Source organism: Solea senegalensis, linkage group LG15, assembly GCF_019176455.1.
Source record: "Solea senegalensis isolate Sse05_10M linkage group LG15, IFAPA_SoseM_1, whole genome shotgun sequence".
Classification (NCBI taxonomy): domain Eukaryota; kingdom Metazoa; phylum Chordata; class Actinopteri; order Pleuronectiformes; family Soleidae; genus Solea; species Solea senegalensis.
The window spans coordinates 20835158-20848832 of NC_058035.1; the positions used below are offsets into that span (position 1 = coordinate 20835158).

The 13675-nt window shown below is 40.3% G+C and overlaps 1 protein-coding gene across 1 annotated transcript in view; it reads left to right on the plus strand.

Annotated features, from left to right (window-relative positions):
- The window catches only part of ttc27 (tetratricopeptide repeat domain 27), a 46703-nt gene that overhangs the window by 28234 nt on the left and 4794 nt on the right, over window positions 1–13675 (plus strand). Inside the window, exons 12-18 of the mRNA XM_044046252.1 lie at window positions 223–345; window positions 3240–3467; window positions 5006–5104; window positions 5838–5890; window positions 7786–7951; window positions 11686–11883; window positions 12321–12432. Of these exons, the coding sequence (XP_043902187.1) occupies window positions 223–345; window positions 3240–3467; window positions 5006–5104; window positions 5838–5890; window positions 7786–7951; window positions 11686–11883; window positions 12321–12432 (979 nt within the window). The remainder of the gene's footprint in view (window positions 1–222; window positions 346–3239; window positions 3468–5005; window positions 5105–5837; window positions 5891–7785; window positions 7952–11685; window positions 11884–12320; window positions 12433–13675) is intronic.

Genomic DNA, 13675 nt, shown 5'->3' on the forward strand with positions numbered 1-13675 from the left:
AGTAGGATGAGGATGAGGGCAACACCTGCCGCTCAGGACTTTCCTGTGTGCGGTTGAAAGATCTGCAGTTTTGCAGTCCTTCGGGCTAACCGTGCTCCAACCACATTAGTACTTTTGTCACTGTTCAACGATACGGTTCCAGCACGACTCAGCTCGGCGCGGCTGAGTCTGGGTGTTAGCATTGTCAACACCATCATGGCTGCTGTGTGTCTTCCTCTGCAGAAACAACTGGCCAGTCTGCTGATGGACCTCGGCTGCACCAGCTCAGCTCTACTCATGTATGAGAAGCTGGAGCTTTGGGAGGATGCAGTTATCTGCTATGAGAGGCTGGGTCAACATGGCAAGGTAAATATCACACACACACAAACACGACATGTAGCTCCATACTGTGCTTTTCTGTTTTTTTATATAAGCTGTGTTCAGGAACAATTAGGTTTTTCATTGATTTTGTCCAACTAGGCCTGGGTTCAAACAATCCGTTTTCCAATTCATCTTGATTTTTATTTGGAACATCCGATATCTATTGATAAAATCCTTCGATCGATCTCTTGACAAATGACATTTCCTGTGTCCTCTGCACAAATCTTTCACGACTATCACAATTGTCCATTACTTTGCCATCTCAAGTAGAAAAGCACTTCCTCACACCACATTTCAGACTCTTTGGTGCTGAACTCACAACTTCCTCTATTTGACAAAATGTTCTCCAAAATGTCTGATGCATTTCTAGGCTGGATATTTTAAACTTCAACAGGTTTTAAATTTTGTACTATGAATATTATGACTGCATGGTTATACAGTATTAAATAAAAAGTGCTTTAATGTAATGACCTTGGGGTAATTTAAACGTTAATGTAAACATTAATACATCCCTACCTACATCAGTATGACATTTTTTCATTTTTGTCACGATGCATTCATTAATTGGTTACAATCGGGGTGTGAAGAGGATTTCAAGCAATACAGTAAACATGATCTCCCACCCTACCTTTAAAAAAAAATGGTTGGATTCAAAGAAAATGATCTATTTACTATTTACTAATACTCTTTGAATGTGTTTAGAAACTGTATAAAAACAGCCTCATCCTCACGTGATCACTCGGGTATCTTATTATTCTACACATGCACCTACAGACACAGATAAAGCACTAGGAAACATAATATATAGTACCAAATTAAATGTGACGGTGCAGCATATGCATCAGTAAAAATTAAACCACATCACATATGGCACAGGTTTAGTGCTGGTAAACAAACACATTGGTTTTGCTGTTGCAGTATATTCTGCATCTTCATTTCTGCTGCAGGGAATGATTGTAGTATTTAAAGATTCCTGTTGTGTCACTGCACGCTCACGCCTGCTGATGATCATTCATTTATAATAACTTGTAATGGGTAAATGGTCTGTATTTAAATCATGCCTTTTTTTTGGTCCTGATGACCACTCTAGCACCACAGTTGAGTAGATTTAGCCAATTTGCTCTTAGCTATGCTGCAAATAATGCCATGGGTGCACTTAGGACAGGGGTTGTGCATGCTTCGGATGCTTAGCTTTGCAGACATGAGCTATCTAATCAATCAATCAATCAGTCAATCAGACTTTTTTATAGCACTTTTCATAAAAACAATGCAACTCAAAGTGCTTTGCATGATACAAACAAAACAAGGAACGCCACTCCATCCATCAACCACCCCTCCAACATCCTGGAGCTCGTCAGCATGTAGACTAGCCTCCTTCTTAGCTTTTTTTTTGGTCTGTAGATAAAACGTCTAGTGTCATAGAACTCTACGTGTGAACACACCACACCGGCCGCTAGACATGAGGTCATGTGAAATTAGTCTGAGGATGTATCTACTCATGTGTACACTCATTATGACTGTAGCATAAGCTTACAGAGTTAAAGTTCAATGTCTTAGAGCCATGGTTCCCAACCTGGGGTCTAAGCACCCCTGGGGCGCCAGAGATCACATGGGGAGGCGCAAAGCTTTGACTGCTCTGAGTTTGTGAGGTTAATATAATTATATTTGTGCATCCCAATCAGACAGTCTACTGGATAATTAGAAGTTAGTATCACCCAAATAAAAACTATAATTTCAACCTTTCAATTTACAAAGCTATTTATTACCAACACTTGGTCACGTTCCTGTTATGTATCCTGAAATGTATTAAAAAAAGAAAACACAGCAATACCTTGGTTTTGATTCAATGGAAGCACAGTTTTTATCTATACACACTGTGAGAATAGGAACAAAAACCTCAGACTGCTGTTTATTTTTGCATATGAACATTTTACTTTATTCTTTTTTGTGTGCGTGCCCTGGACGGGTTCGGGTCGGGGGGGCCTAGTTTGTCCTGGACACAAGCAAGGGGGGGCTTCAAGGAAAAAAGGTTGGGAACCACTGTCTTACAGGGTCCATGGGGATCTGGGTGTGTTGCAGGAACCACACACACAAAGTAAAGAAAAACTAAAAACAAAATCTAATTTTGAGTTACTAAAATAATTTCTTCCTTGTGTCCCTTCTGGCAGCCATGTTTTCACTGACTATTCTTCATGCGGGTTCTAAGTGCCGGTACTGTGTCAGTACCTCATTCAGTCTTATTATTATATATATATATTATTATATACTATTAAGATATTGTTTAATAGAATTTTAATGTTATAGCCAAAGCCAGCCTAAATAGTGGGACAAGTACCCTATTTCTGCGTTCCATTTACATTGGAACTTGGAATTGGGAATGAAGTTCACCAGGTTCCAGTTGAGAAGTGGTAAATGCAAATGTGTTTCAGGCTAGCCATAGTTGTTAGCTGTTGTTAGAAATACCAATCTATAACAACGCTGTACATGGTGTTTTTTGCACACAAGCAGCATTACAACATGTTTACTGATATGAAGTGAAACAGGACTTTGTGTACAGCTGATTTATTGTGAAACAAATGCAGAAGTGCTATTGACGGTAAATACAGCAGTGTCTGTATGGAGGCATTCATCTTAGAATCTTATCTCCGGGAAGAATCTGAAGCATTAGGGGGAGCAATGAAGTGCAACAAGTGGAAACGTGCACATTAGCTCACAATTTACTTGTAATCAAATCTTTTCTGTCGTTGTTCCTCAATCTTTTCTGTGGTGTCTGCACCTCATTTTCTTCCAATCACTCCGTTCAGGATTTTTGTCTGTGTTCGTGTTCAGTCTCACTCCCTCCATGTCATTGTTTTCCCCTCTTTTGTTTGTTTGGTTAGGCAGAGGAGATCGTACGCAGGGTGTTGGAAGAGAAGGAGACGCCCACTCTGTATTGCCTACTGGGAGACATCTTAAGGGACCATCAATACTATGACCGGGCGTGGGAGCTGTCAGGCAAACGCAGTGCCAGAGCCATGCGTTCCAAAGCCCTGCTGCACCTCCACAACAAGGAGTTCCAGCAGTGCACTGACTGCTTTGAGCGGTCGCTGAAGATCAACCACATGCAGGTACAAAGTTAAGCACAGACACTGCTGGGTCATGCTATTTGGTGCATGTACATTTATAATTGAAAAAAAAACAAAAAAGTTTGGCAAGGACAGCCCATGGCCGAGTGGAATGGAATTGGGCTTGTAACTGGTCGGTTGTGGGTTTGACTCCCTGCCAGGTCAAGGGCTGGGCTACCTTTGAACAAGGTACCAAACAACCCCATTGCATCAGAGAGGGAGAGTGTAGAATCTCTGGTAAGTCAAATATGCAGATCATCCTAAGTAGCCAACCCATGGGAGGAAGAAGCTGAAAGGAAAAAATAAATAAATGTAGGGAGTGGAGTTTTGGTTTTACTGTCTGGAATCCATCCGCCTTTGACTGTTATAGCACATTCAAAAACATGTATTCCTTTTTCACGTGACAGTAGGGCTGTCAATCATTTTCTCGATTAAACAATTAGATGTTTGGTCCTTTAAGTGTCAAAAAATGTTGATTAGTGTTTCCTAGCTTTGAAGTGATGATGTTTTCAGTCCCAAAATGACTGGTCCTATAGCTGCACGAAAACGAGCGCTCCCACAGACCCGAGCACCTCCGTTTTTGAGTAAGCTTCTGTTGTCGTTTCTGTCGACCGAGAGGGGCAAACGCAAATGTTTTGGGACTTGCTGGTGTTTTGGGACTTGCTGGTGTTTTGGGACTTGTTGGCGTTTTGGGACTCGCTGGTGTTTTGGGACTCGCTGGCGTTTGTGAATATGCAGCTTGTTTGTCCTTGTTAGTCGAGGAGGTAGCAGCCTATTTAGCCCAGTGTTGTAGTCCTTAGTCATATGGCAGATCTTGGTGTTTTTGCCCATATCCAATAATACATTTTTAAGCCAATATCTGCTGATACCGATATTGTGCCAATAAAATCAGGCATTCCTAATTAGAAATCTTGCTACTTATGGTGTGTTTCCACCGGCTCTACTCGGCTCGGTGTGGCACGGCACATAGTACCTGGAACTGGTCCAGGTACTTTTTTAGCCCGGAGGCTACATACGGCCCTTTAGGCATCCCTGTCCGGCCCACGGTATGTCAGTCATAAACACAGATGAACAACACTGCACTACACCACAGTAGTATAGTATCATATACTATATATACTATAATATTCATTATATAGTGTAGTAATTCGATATTTTTAACACAGTTGGTTAGTAATTGTGTTTATTGTGTGTTTGTATGCTGCCCAATTTGCACCAAAACAATACAATTTACTGCTTTTTTAGATAAAAGAGATTAACATTTAATTAAAATTCATTCAAAATTGCCCACCCCTGTACTACAGTATGTGAGTGTGAGAGTAAATGATTGTTTGTCTCTATGTTGGCCTGTGATGGACTGGTGACCTGACATCCTCATGTGGTGGATACATTGGTGGAAGATGGATAGATGAATGTATAGCTGCACACATGATTGAATTTAAATAAGCTTTTAAACAATTGAATGCACATATTTAGCACTCTGTTCACTTTTATTGTTTTACCCACATCTGTGTGTGTGTGCGCGTGTGTGTGTTGGACAGCTTGGTGTATGTTTTTCCCTCGGCTGTGCCTACTTGGCTCTGCAGAACTATGAGGGAGCTGCGAAGGCTTTCAGGAGGTGTGTGGGACTAGAGCCAGATGTAAGTATCTACAAACAACACATGCCCACACACACACACACACACACACACAGGTTTGTTTGTGTGTCTTTTCTTGTTAGGACACTTCCCGGAACCTTGAATACCACAAGTTTATGCCTAACCCTCTTGACAAAGTCAGCGTTCACACCTAAATTAGTAAATTGGTTACAAGCACATGTACACACTCATACCAAACAAAATGTCACTGTCTACTGTAAATCATACTGAATCCACATGAATGGACCCAACATTAAAGCTGCAGTAGGTCGGATAGCTAGAAAAGACAACATGACAATATAATGGCAGAGCTTCTAAAATTGAGAAACTACAGTTCTTTTATGTCACCTTGTACACACATATTCTTGAAATATTCAAAAGCAGAATAAGCTGTTTGGTATTCATCATTGCAACCCACACCATCAACTCTCCTGCTCATCCCACAAATGAGGCACCATTTAAAAGGGAAATAAACAGGCTTTCCAGCAGTGTAAGATTTATTGCCTTAAAAAAAAAGCATTGTTACAACAAAGAAATAATCAGTCAAACACAAATTTTTTAAGTTTATTTAGCAAAGGCTATAAACAGTGCCCAGAGGAGTTGTAAAAGTGTGGTTATCTTTCTTAGATCCCCTGATTTACATTGTACAAGATTATTATGGATTAAATTAGAATGCCAAAAACCCTCCTGCCTCCTGTAAACTTGACCTAACTTAACTTTGTTTTCTTCCCCTCAGAATGCAGAGGCGTGGAACAACCTCTCCACAGCTTATATCCGCCTCAAAAAGAAGTGAGTAGAGTGTAAATGTGGCCCACTGTATGATAAACAAGTAAGAAAATATAAAATAACAAACTAAAATCTCCAAAGATGGTACGCTTGACCGGTTGAGAAAACTCTGTAGTGGTTATATTATAATATCTGGTTAATATCAGAACGTTGTCATACCAGAAAATGTTCTGATATGAACCAGATTAATAAAACACTTGAATACTCTGAATAACCCAAATTAGATCAAACTCAGAATAAGCAAATATCAGATAAAGAAACACAAGTCTGTTCATGTGAGTGCTGTGTATTTAAGTATGGACTGTTAAATACAAAGAAAGTGAGTGAGAGGGCACAGCAGCACATATTCTATTCAACTTGCTCACTCCACTCTCTCGTCTCCTTGACTTTGAATGAGCAGGAGCTGTTTTTTAAATTATGCATGGGTCGGGGGTTTGGCCAGAGGTAGGGTTCACTGGCCACTGGTCAAATTCAAATGCAGTAGTCGGTGTTTGGCTACAGAGACAGAGGATTCATATTTTTAACACTATATTCACAATTCCAATTCTGTCCACTGTCAAAGTTTGGACCTGGATCAAATACATAGTCCATTCCATAGTTTTCTTTCGGGTCTGAGTTACTTATAGCTGTGAATTGTTGATGTCCTCATGGGCTCTGAGAATACAGAGGTACTCGGTGAGTGAGTCAGTTTCTCTCAGCCTCATGTGCTTTCAGGCCTGAAATTGAAAAACAAAGCAAGAAAGCTTTTATTAAAAGCTAGTTGGCACTTTTTAACTTGAAAAGGTGTGTGTGTGTGTGTGCGTGTGTGAGATGTGTGTAATGTGTGTAGTAGGCTATGAGGATGCATTTTGATTCAAACCTGTCTTTGTGAGGACATTTTGACTGGTCCTCACAACTAAAGGCTCTTTGAAAGTTGAGACTTGATTTTATTATTAGGGTTAGAATTGGGTTTAGGTTACTGTTAGAGGTGTGAATCTTTCATAATCTCACTGTTACGACCAGGCCTAAGGTAAAAACCTGATCACAACATGAACAATGAGACTCCCTCTTCCCAACTCCCAAGAAACCACCAGCAACAAGTAAAACAAAACCATTTTAAAGGTATTCATTCACTCAAAACATGCACACCTGCAACCCATCTCGATCAATTACCAAATAAATCCTCAGCTACTTTGATAATCGACCAAAGTTTTTTTTGATTTTTCAGCTTCTTTAATTAAGTGTTTTTTTTGCTCCACATCACAAAGAAATCATTTAAACTGATGCATTTTGGTTTGTGGACAAAACAAGATATTGGTGAACATCCAAATTTCCAGATTTGGTAAAAACTGATCAACATTCTGACAGTTCTTGATAAAATCGAGAGAATAATCGACAGTTCATCCGTCTTCTACCGCTTTATCCTCCACTTGAGGGTCATGGGTGGTGTGGGTGGTCCAATCTCAGCTGACATAGGGCCATAGTTGGGGTACATCCTGGATGCCAGTCCATCACAGGGACACAACCATTCACTCTCACACTCACCCATCTTTGAATGCATTGAATGCATCTTGTTAGCTGCTTCCGTTACCTCAACGCACTGTGAACCCTGCATTACTTTCACTAGCTCTCATGTGCTGGAGTTTAGAATATTACTATTGAATCTTTGCATAACATTTTTGCTAGAAATACCCATCCCTGTTATTCAGTTGTGATGGTTCGGTTAAGGGCCCAGGGATTGATTGTGTCTATAGCTGTCCTCAATAAGAAGTCTGTACTAGAATGTGTGTGCATGTTTTCTATCAGCCAATCCCATTTCCACTTTATTACAGTTAATCCCATTGGTATCAGCACATTAATTCTCTTGTGTTAGTCCGCTCTTTTATCGTTATTTACTTTGTTCCTTGTTCTTTCTGCAGAGACAAAGCTTTTTGTACACTACAGGAAGCCCTGAAGTGTAACTACGAACACTGGCAGATCTGGGAGAACTTCATCGTCGTGAGCACTGACATTGGGGACTTTGGTGAAGCCATCAAAGCCTACCACCGTCTGATGGACCTCAAGGAAAACTACAAGGACATCCAGGTAAGGGACTGGGCTTAAAAGTCCATTTTGCAATACTTGAGTGTGAAGAGTTGGCATAGTTCAGCACACATGTCATGCCAAAACAAATGTGATGACGGCTAATGCCAGTAAGATATTCTACTTGGTCACCAACGAAAAGTTACACCCAACAAAATAAATCATCAGCATCCGGTCCAGGAGAAGAAAAACTAGGTCTCCATCACAGAAATGCCAGACCCAAATGAAGGGTCTAATTTCCCTCCTTTTCTCAAGCTTTTTTTAAGCTAAACAAACAAAAAAACTTAATTTTCTTAATTATGCTGGTCTGAGTTTTTGATTTGATTTTCTTTTCCCTGTTTAATTTAGTTTTTTTGCTTTTCATGCTGTACTCACAAGTGCTAACATGCTAACGACATTTTGACTGCAGTTGTTGGTAACACTGTCCAACAAAAATTCCATGGACAGAACAGCCTCGTCTTTTTTTTTCCAAATAAATCTGAGGTTTTAGATTTTTACGGAATATGCAAGTTGAAAGAAGCCACTCGAAGCTTCAAATAACAGTATAGGGGTTCTTAAAACCATAAACTTTGTATTTGAATTAGCGTTGTTTATCGCTGTGAACCGATTCCAAGTTGGGTGTGGTGATTTTTCGGCCAATCAGCTGCGAGTCATAGAGGATACACATTGCTCCTCACTGTTACTGCTGCTTCGAGAAGCTGTGTGTGTTTTCATCATTGAAGGAAGATGAACTATAAATAGACAAGTGACTACGATCGCACTTCTGCTATACTACAGAAGAAGCAGCTGCAAAATGTAGCCGCAGACTTTCTCCAGAGCTTATGAACAGCAAACGCATGGATTCTTTAGTGGCCGAAAGACAGTGACAGGACATAATTGGACACATTGAGGCGACATGCTGGACGTTGTCTTTTAATAATCCACTGTGCGTTTCAGAACGTTATGTGGCTACATTGTTATTAGCTAGCTCAGTATTGTTGTTTTAAAATGTAAATGATGTGCACATCGAAACTTGTGTTCGATCAGATGATCGTATTATAAGCTGTGAGCATCTGCTGTTAATATGAATGTGTGAATGACAGCTTTGGGTGTGAAGTATTGACTGTGATGCTAACGATTTAGCAACTATGAGAGTTAGCACATCACTGATCCATCCACACTACACCACAGAGCCATTTAATGTATTTTATTTCATATTAGAAATCTTCTATCTTTGATCCTTCTAACTCTTAAGTATATTACCTTTCGTGGTTTTCATTTTTATCTTTCTCTGGGACCTCTTCATCGAACCCTCGGGGCCCCTAGACCTGCTATTGATAACCATCGTTGAAACTACCGCAATGGTTTCTGTCCTGTGGGCTAACAGATATCAGATGTCACTGACAGCTCAGACCATGAGGGGGTTGGACTATGTAAATGTGACAATACTATCACTTGGCTCCCAGAAGGTGTAAATCTTTTGGGCTAAAATTCTCCCTAAACCAGTTTGAGGAGTGTTAGACATTTATGGAAAGCTTAGACACACTTTCAGAATCTGTAAATGAACTCAAAATGCTCCTCAGGAGACTTGTTCCTGGTTTCCCGGCACGTGATTTTACGGGCCGGTTATGCTGCATAAATTGAAGCCTCCTTCATGTTCCAAATGTAAATTGTGGCAGTGGGCGAGTGGGTCCGATCACGGGGCGCAAATTGACAGGTACAAATTGTCATTGGAACGCAAGGCATAATGGTTTTTGGTGTATAAATAAGCAGGAACCAAGCCAAGAAGAGCCTTATAAACAGAGTCATCCAGTTTATTTTGTTCACTCAGGTAGGGGTACCTCAAAATCTGAGGGCCCCTCCTGCAAGACTATAAAGTAGTAGCTGCTGTGATTGTACTATGGGATGGTCTGAAGCCTGACTGATTTTTCTGATTTTTAGCTGTTCAGATTTAAGAGATTCAAACACATGGTCCATAACAGACAGTCTGGAGATGGGCCGATAATTATTCAAATCACTAGGGTCTCCTCTCTTTAACAGAGGGAGAGTCAGAGCAGATTTCCATGTACTGGGTATGGTATTAGAGACTAAGAAAAAATAGAGGCAATTGGCTCAATATTCAACAACAATTTTCAGAAAATAAGGTTTTTTGCTGTCTAAATTCACAGCAGCGGAGGAGATATCCACATTTTAAAAACTGGAGATCACACAGCACAAACTTACACACAGCTGTCACGTTGTCTGTCTGCTAACTTCAAATTTTTAAAGTAAGAAAGTTACCTCATATACTTTTGTTTAAATTAACTTATTTCATTTTGTTTTTACCAATTGAAGCGATATTTTTCAACCATTTTCTTTTTTACAGTGTAGTTCTATGGTCTCTTTGGAAATGAATTAAAAGAAATAATTAAAGTAATTGTAAAAGAATGTCTAAAAGTGATTTATCATTAATAGTTGGTGACTAGTTTATAGTAACACTATACAAACTGTTTCTTTGAATATCAAAAGAATGAAACCTGCTCTGTTTGCAGCTCTTTGAAGCAAACTGTGAAAGTAAAATATGTGACGTCCTCAGAAGTTATATGATCACGATTGCAAAAAGAAAAGCGACCCTTAATTCATGTCTGTATACATACACACCCACCAATACGCTCAAGGTTAGCGATGAACCATCAGCTTTGAATAAATGTAGCAAATGAGCCAATTCATTCTCTCCGTCGTCCCTGTAGGGATTTAAATCTTGCTGTTTTTTTTATCTGTTATCTTTAACAAAGTCGTCTTTCAACCCAGTGAGAACAGTTAGAATCACAATTCTGTTGCAGACATATTATCTGTGGTTTTGGCTGAATACTAAAACTCATTTTTAATGTTTTCCAGGATAATTGCTCAGGACTTTTTTTAACGCTGTATGTGTTTTTTCTATTTGCTGTGCCACTGTTTTGGGCAGTAATTCTCCCAGCAGCACGTTCATTTATTCTGGTTGTGTTTCTCATCAATAAAGCTCCAAGACTACAAATCAGAAAAAGGTCAGCAGCAGCCTCCATTCTCCAAATACATCCCTGAGTAAATTGAATGTTGTTTTGCTGTAATCTTTATTTATTTCGTGAGGGAGATTGTGCTTGGTTGATGTTTGGTTTAGTGTATATCTTTTGTTTTATTTATTTATTTTATTTAGAATTTATTTGCTTAACAAGATCCTATGTGAATCCTTCTTATAAGTGAATTTAATTTGTTTGTCATTGTGTTGAACACGTAGCTCTTTTGTCAGCCAATTTAGTCGACATGGTGACTTTCAAATTACAGTTTGAGGTTTTTTTTTTATTATTGAGACAAGCTTTCTGATTTTTCAGCTTCTTAAATGTGTTTGATCCGTGTAACAAAACAATCATGGACATGACTTACTGTACTGTAGGCTACTCGTCCGATATGGCACTGCCGCGTCTTTGAAGTGTGTTCATCGTCGTCTTTGGAAAGTTGTAGCGGGATCATGTCAATTTTACCCGGATACAAAAATGCTATTTTTTGATTGGCTGTTACATTTCTTAATTGATTGGCTGCTGCGTGGCAGGAAACCCTCTTGATAAGTACATACATGTACAGACCATGTACTATCTAACATCTCCATGTAAACTTCACTCTGCAATCTCCATGATCAGAAGCACGTTCCTCACATGACTCCTGAAGTCATGCAGCAGATTAATAAATAAATCATTTCCTGTGGTGAAACAAACGATGTAATGGAAGCTTGAATGTGGCAGATTCTGCAGGTGCTGGTCAGAGCGGTGGTTGGAAACCTGATCGACAGTCAGGGAGAACAGGCAGAAAAGCAGCGGTCCAAACTGAAGGAGCTCCTGGGTCGAGTCACCTCCCGCCACAGCAGCGACGCCGAGATATGGCGGCAGTACGCCCTGCTGTACGGTGACGGCCGCAGCTCCAACACTGAGGACAATGACAAGGTCAGTGCCACGAGACCAACGTGTCTTCACTGTGAACACTGTAAACAACTGAGGCTGAGAATCGAAGCGGCTCACCTTAACGTCTGGTTAGGAAGCTTGAATTAGTTTTCTTCACTATGGCCCTTATACATAACAACAATAATAATACATAATCGTGACGGCTGTGCTGGCAGCGTGTGAATGTATGAAAGATGAGTGATATTAAGTGAATGGGTGAATGCAAAACTCTAGTGTAAAGCAGCGTTGAGTGGTCATCAAGACTAAAGAAGTGTTATATTTTACCGTTACAGTGATGAAATAATAACTAAATGGAACTTGATCGACATGGTGAGAAATGATGGAGTGAATGTTGTGAGCGTTGACACACTTTGATCACGGATGAACAAATGAATTTGATGATCTGTGTCGTCTTTGTGTTTCTCTGCGTGGATTCGTAGGCTCTGCAGTTCTTAGCGAAGTGTCATCGCTGTGAGGTTCAGACTGGCGGCTGGGAGAACGTACCAAGTCTCTTCAAGGAGGTAATGGACAGAGCCATTCACATGGGAGAAGGTGAGAGAACCACACACACAATCATCATCATCAACAACACACACACACACGCACAGCAGGCATCATATCTCAAGTTCAATCTCTATTCATGTGTTTAAACGTGGTTTATGTGATGCTGCCTATCTTGCCCAGGTCTCGCTTGGAGAAGAGGTTTTTAATCTCTCAGTGGGTTTTACCTGGGACCACACAGTTGGTGTAGAGCAGGGGTGTCAAACAAACGGCCCGGGGGCCAGATCCGGCCCGCCAGAGGGTCCAATCCGGCCCACAGGATGAATTTGTTAAAATTTCACACTACGATTACAATCTAAACGTAATGTCAAATACAATATTTTACTGTTCCAGGTACCTGTGACTAAATGTTTGTGCCTTTATAGATCCAGTGTGATGTGTAAATAGTACATTTAGGCACGATATTGTTGAAATTGCACTTATATTTCTCAAGAAATGTCATGTTTTGTAAAAATATCCTTCATTAAATGTAAAACAAAGGAGAAAAAAAAGCAAGGAGTTCTTGTTGTTCATAGGTTATTATGCTATTATTTTACTATTTTTACTGGTCCGGCCCACTTGAGATAAAATCGTGCTGTATGTGGCCCCTGAACAAAAATGAGTTTGACACCCCTGGTGTAGAGGTTAGCACGCTTGCCTTTGGAGGTCCTCCAGTGTGGGGTAGATAAGATAAGATAGTCCTTTATTTGTCCCGCAGTGGGGAAATTTGCATTGTTACACCAGCAAGACAGTAAAGATAATAAGCAATAATAAACATGCATTACCAAAAAGACTAAGATATTAATACTTAGGCTATAAAACTTAGTTAAAGATAGAATGTTAGAATTACAGTATAAATATGTATAGGTATATTGCACTTACAGCATATTCCACATGGAAGGGAGGAATGAGGAGCCTGGTAATGTGTGGTCTACTGCGAGCAGTGCTTGTTGTACAGTCTAAGGATAACGCTCCTTCAGACATGTAGGATGTTTCAGTCTGTTACTGAAGGAGCTGCCCAGTGCTGTGATGGTGTCCTGCAGGGGATGGGAGAGATTGTCCATCAGAGATGATAGCTTGGTAGCCATTCCGCCACTGGGTCAAGGGGACATCCAAGGACAGAGCTGGCTTTTTTAATCAGTCTGTCCAGCCTCTTCCTCTCCGCAGCTGTGATTCTACTGCCCCAGCAGACCACTCCATAAAAAATGGCTGATGCCACTACCGAGTCATAGAAGGTAGAGTCTGCTCTGACCCT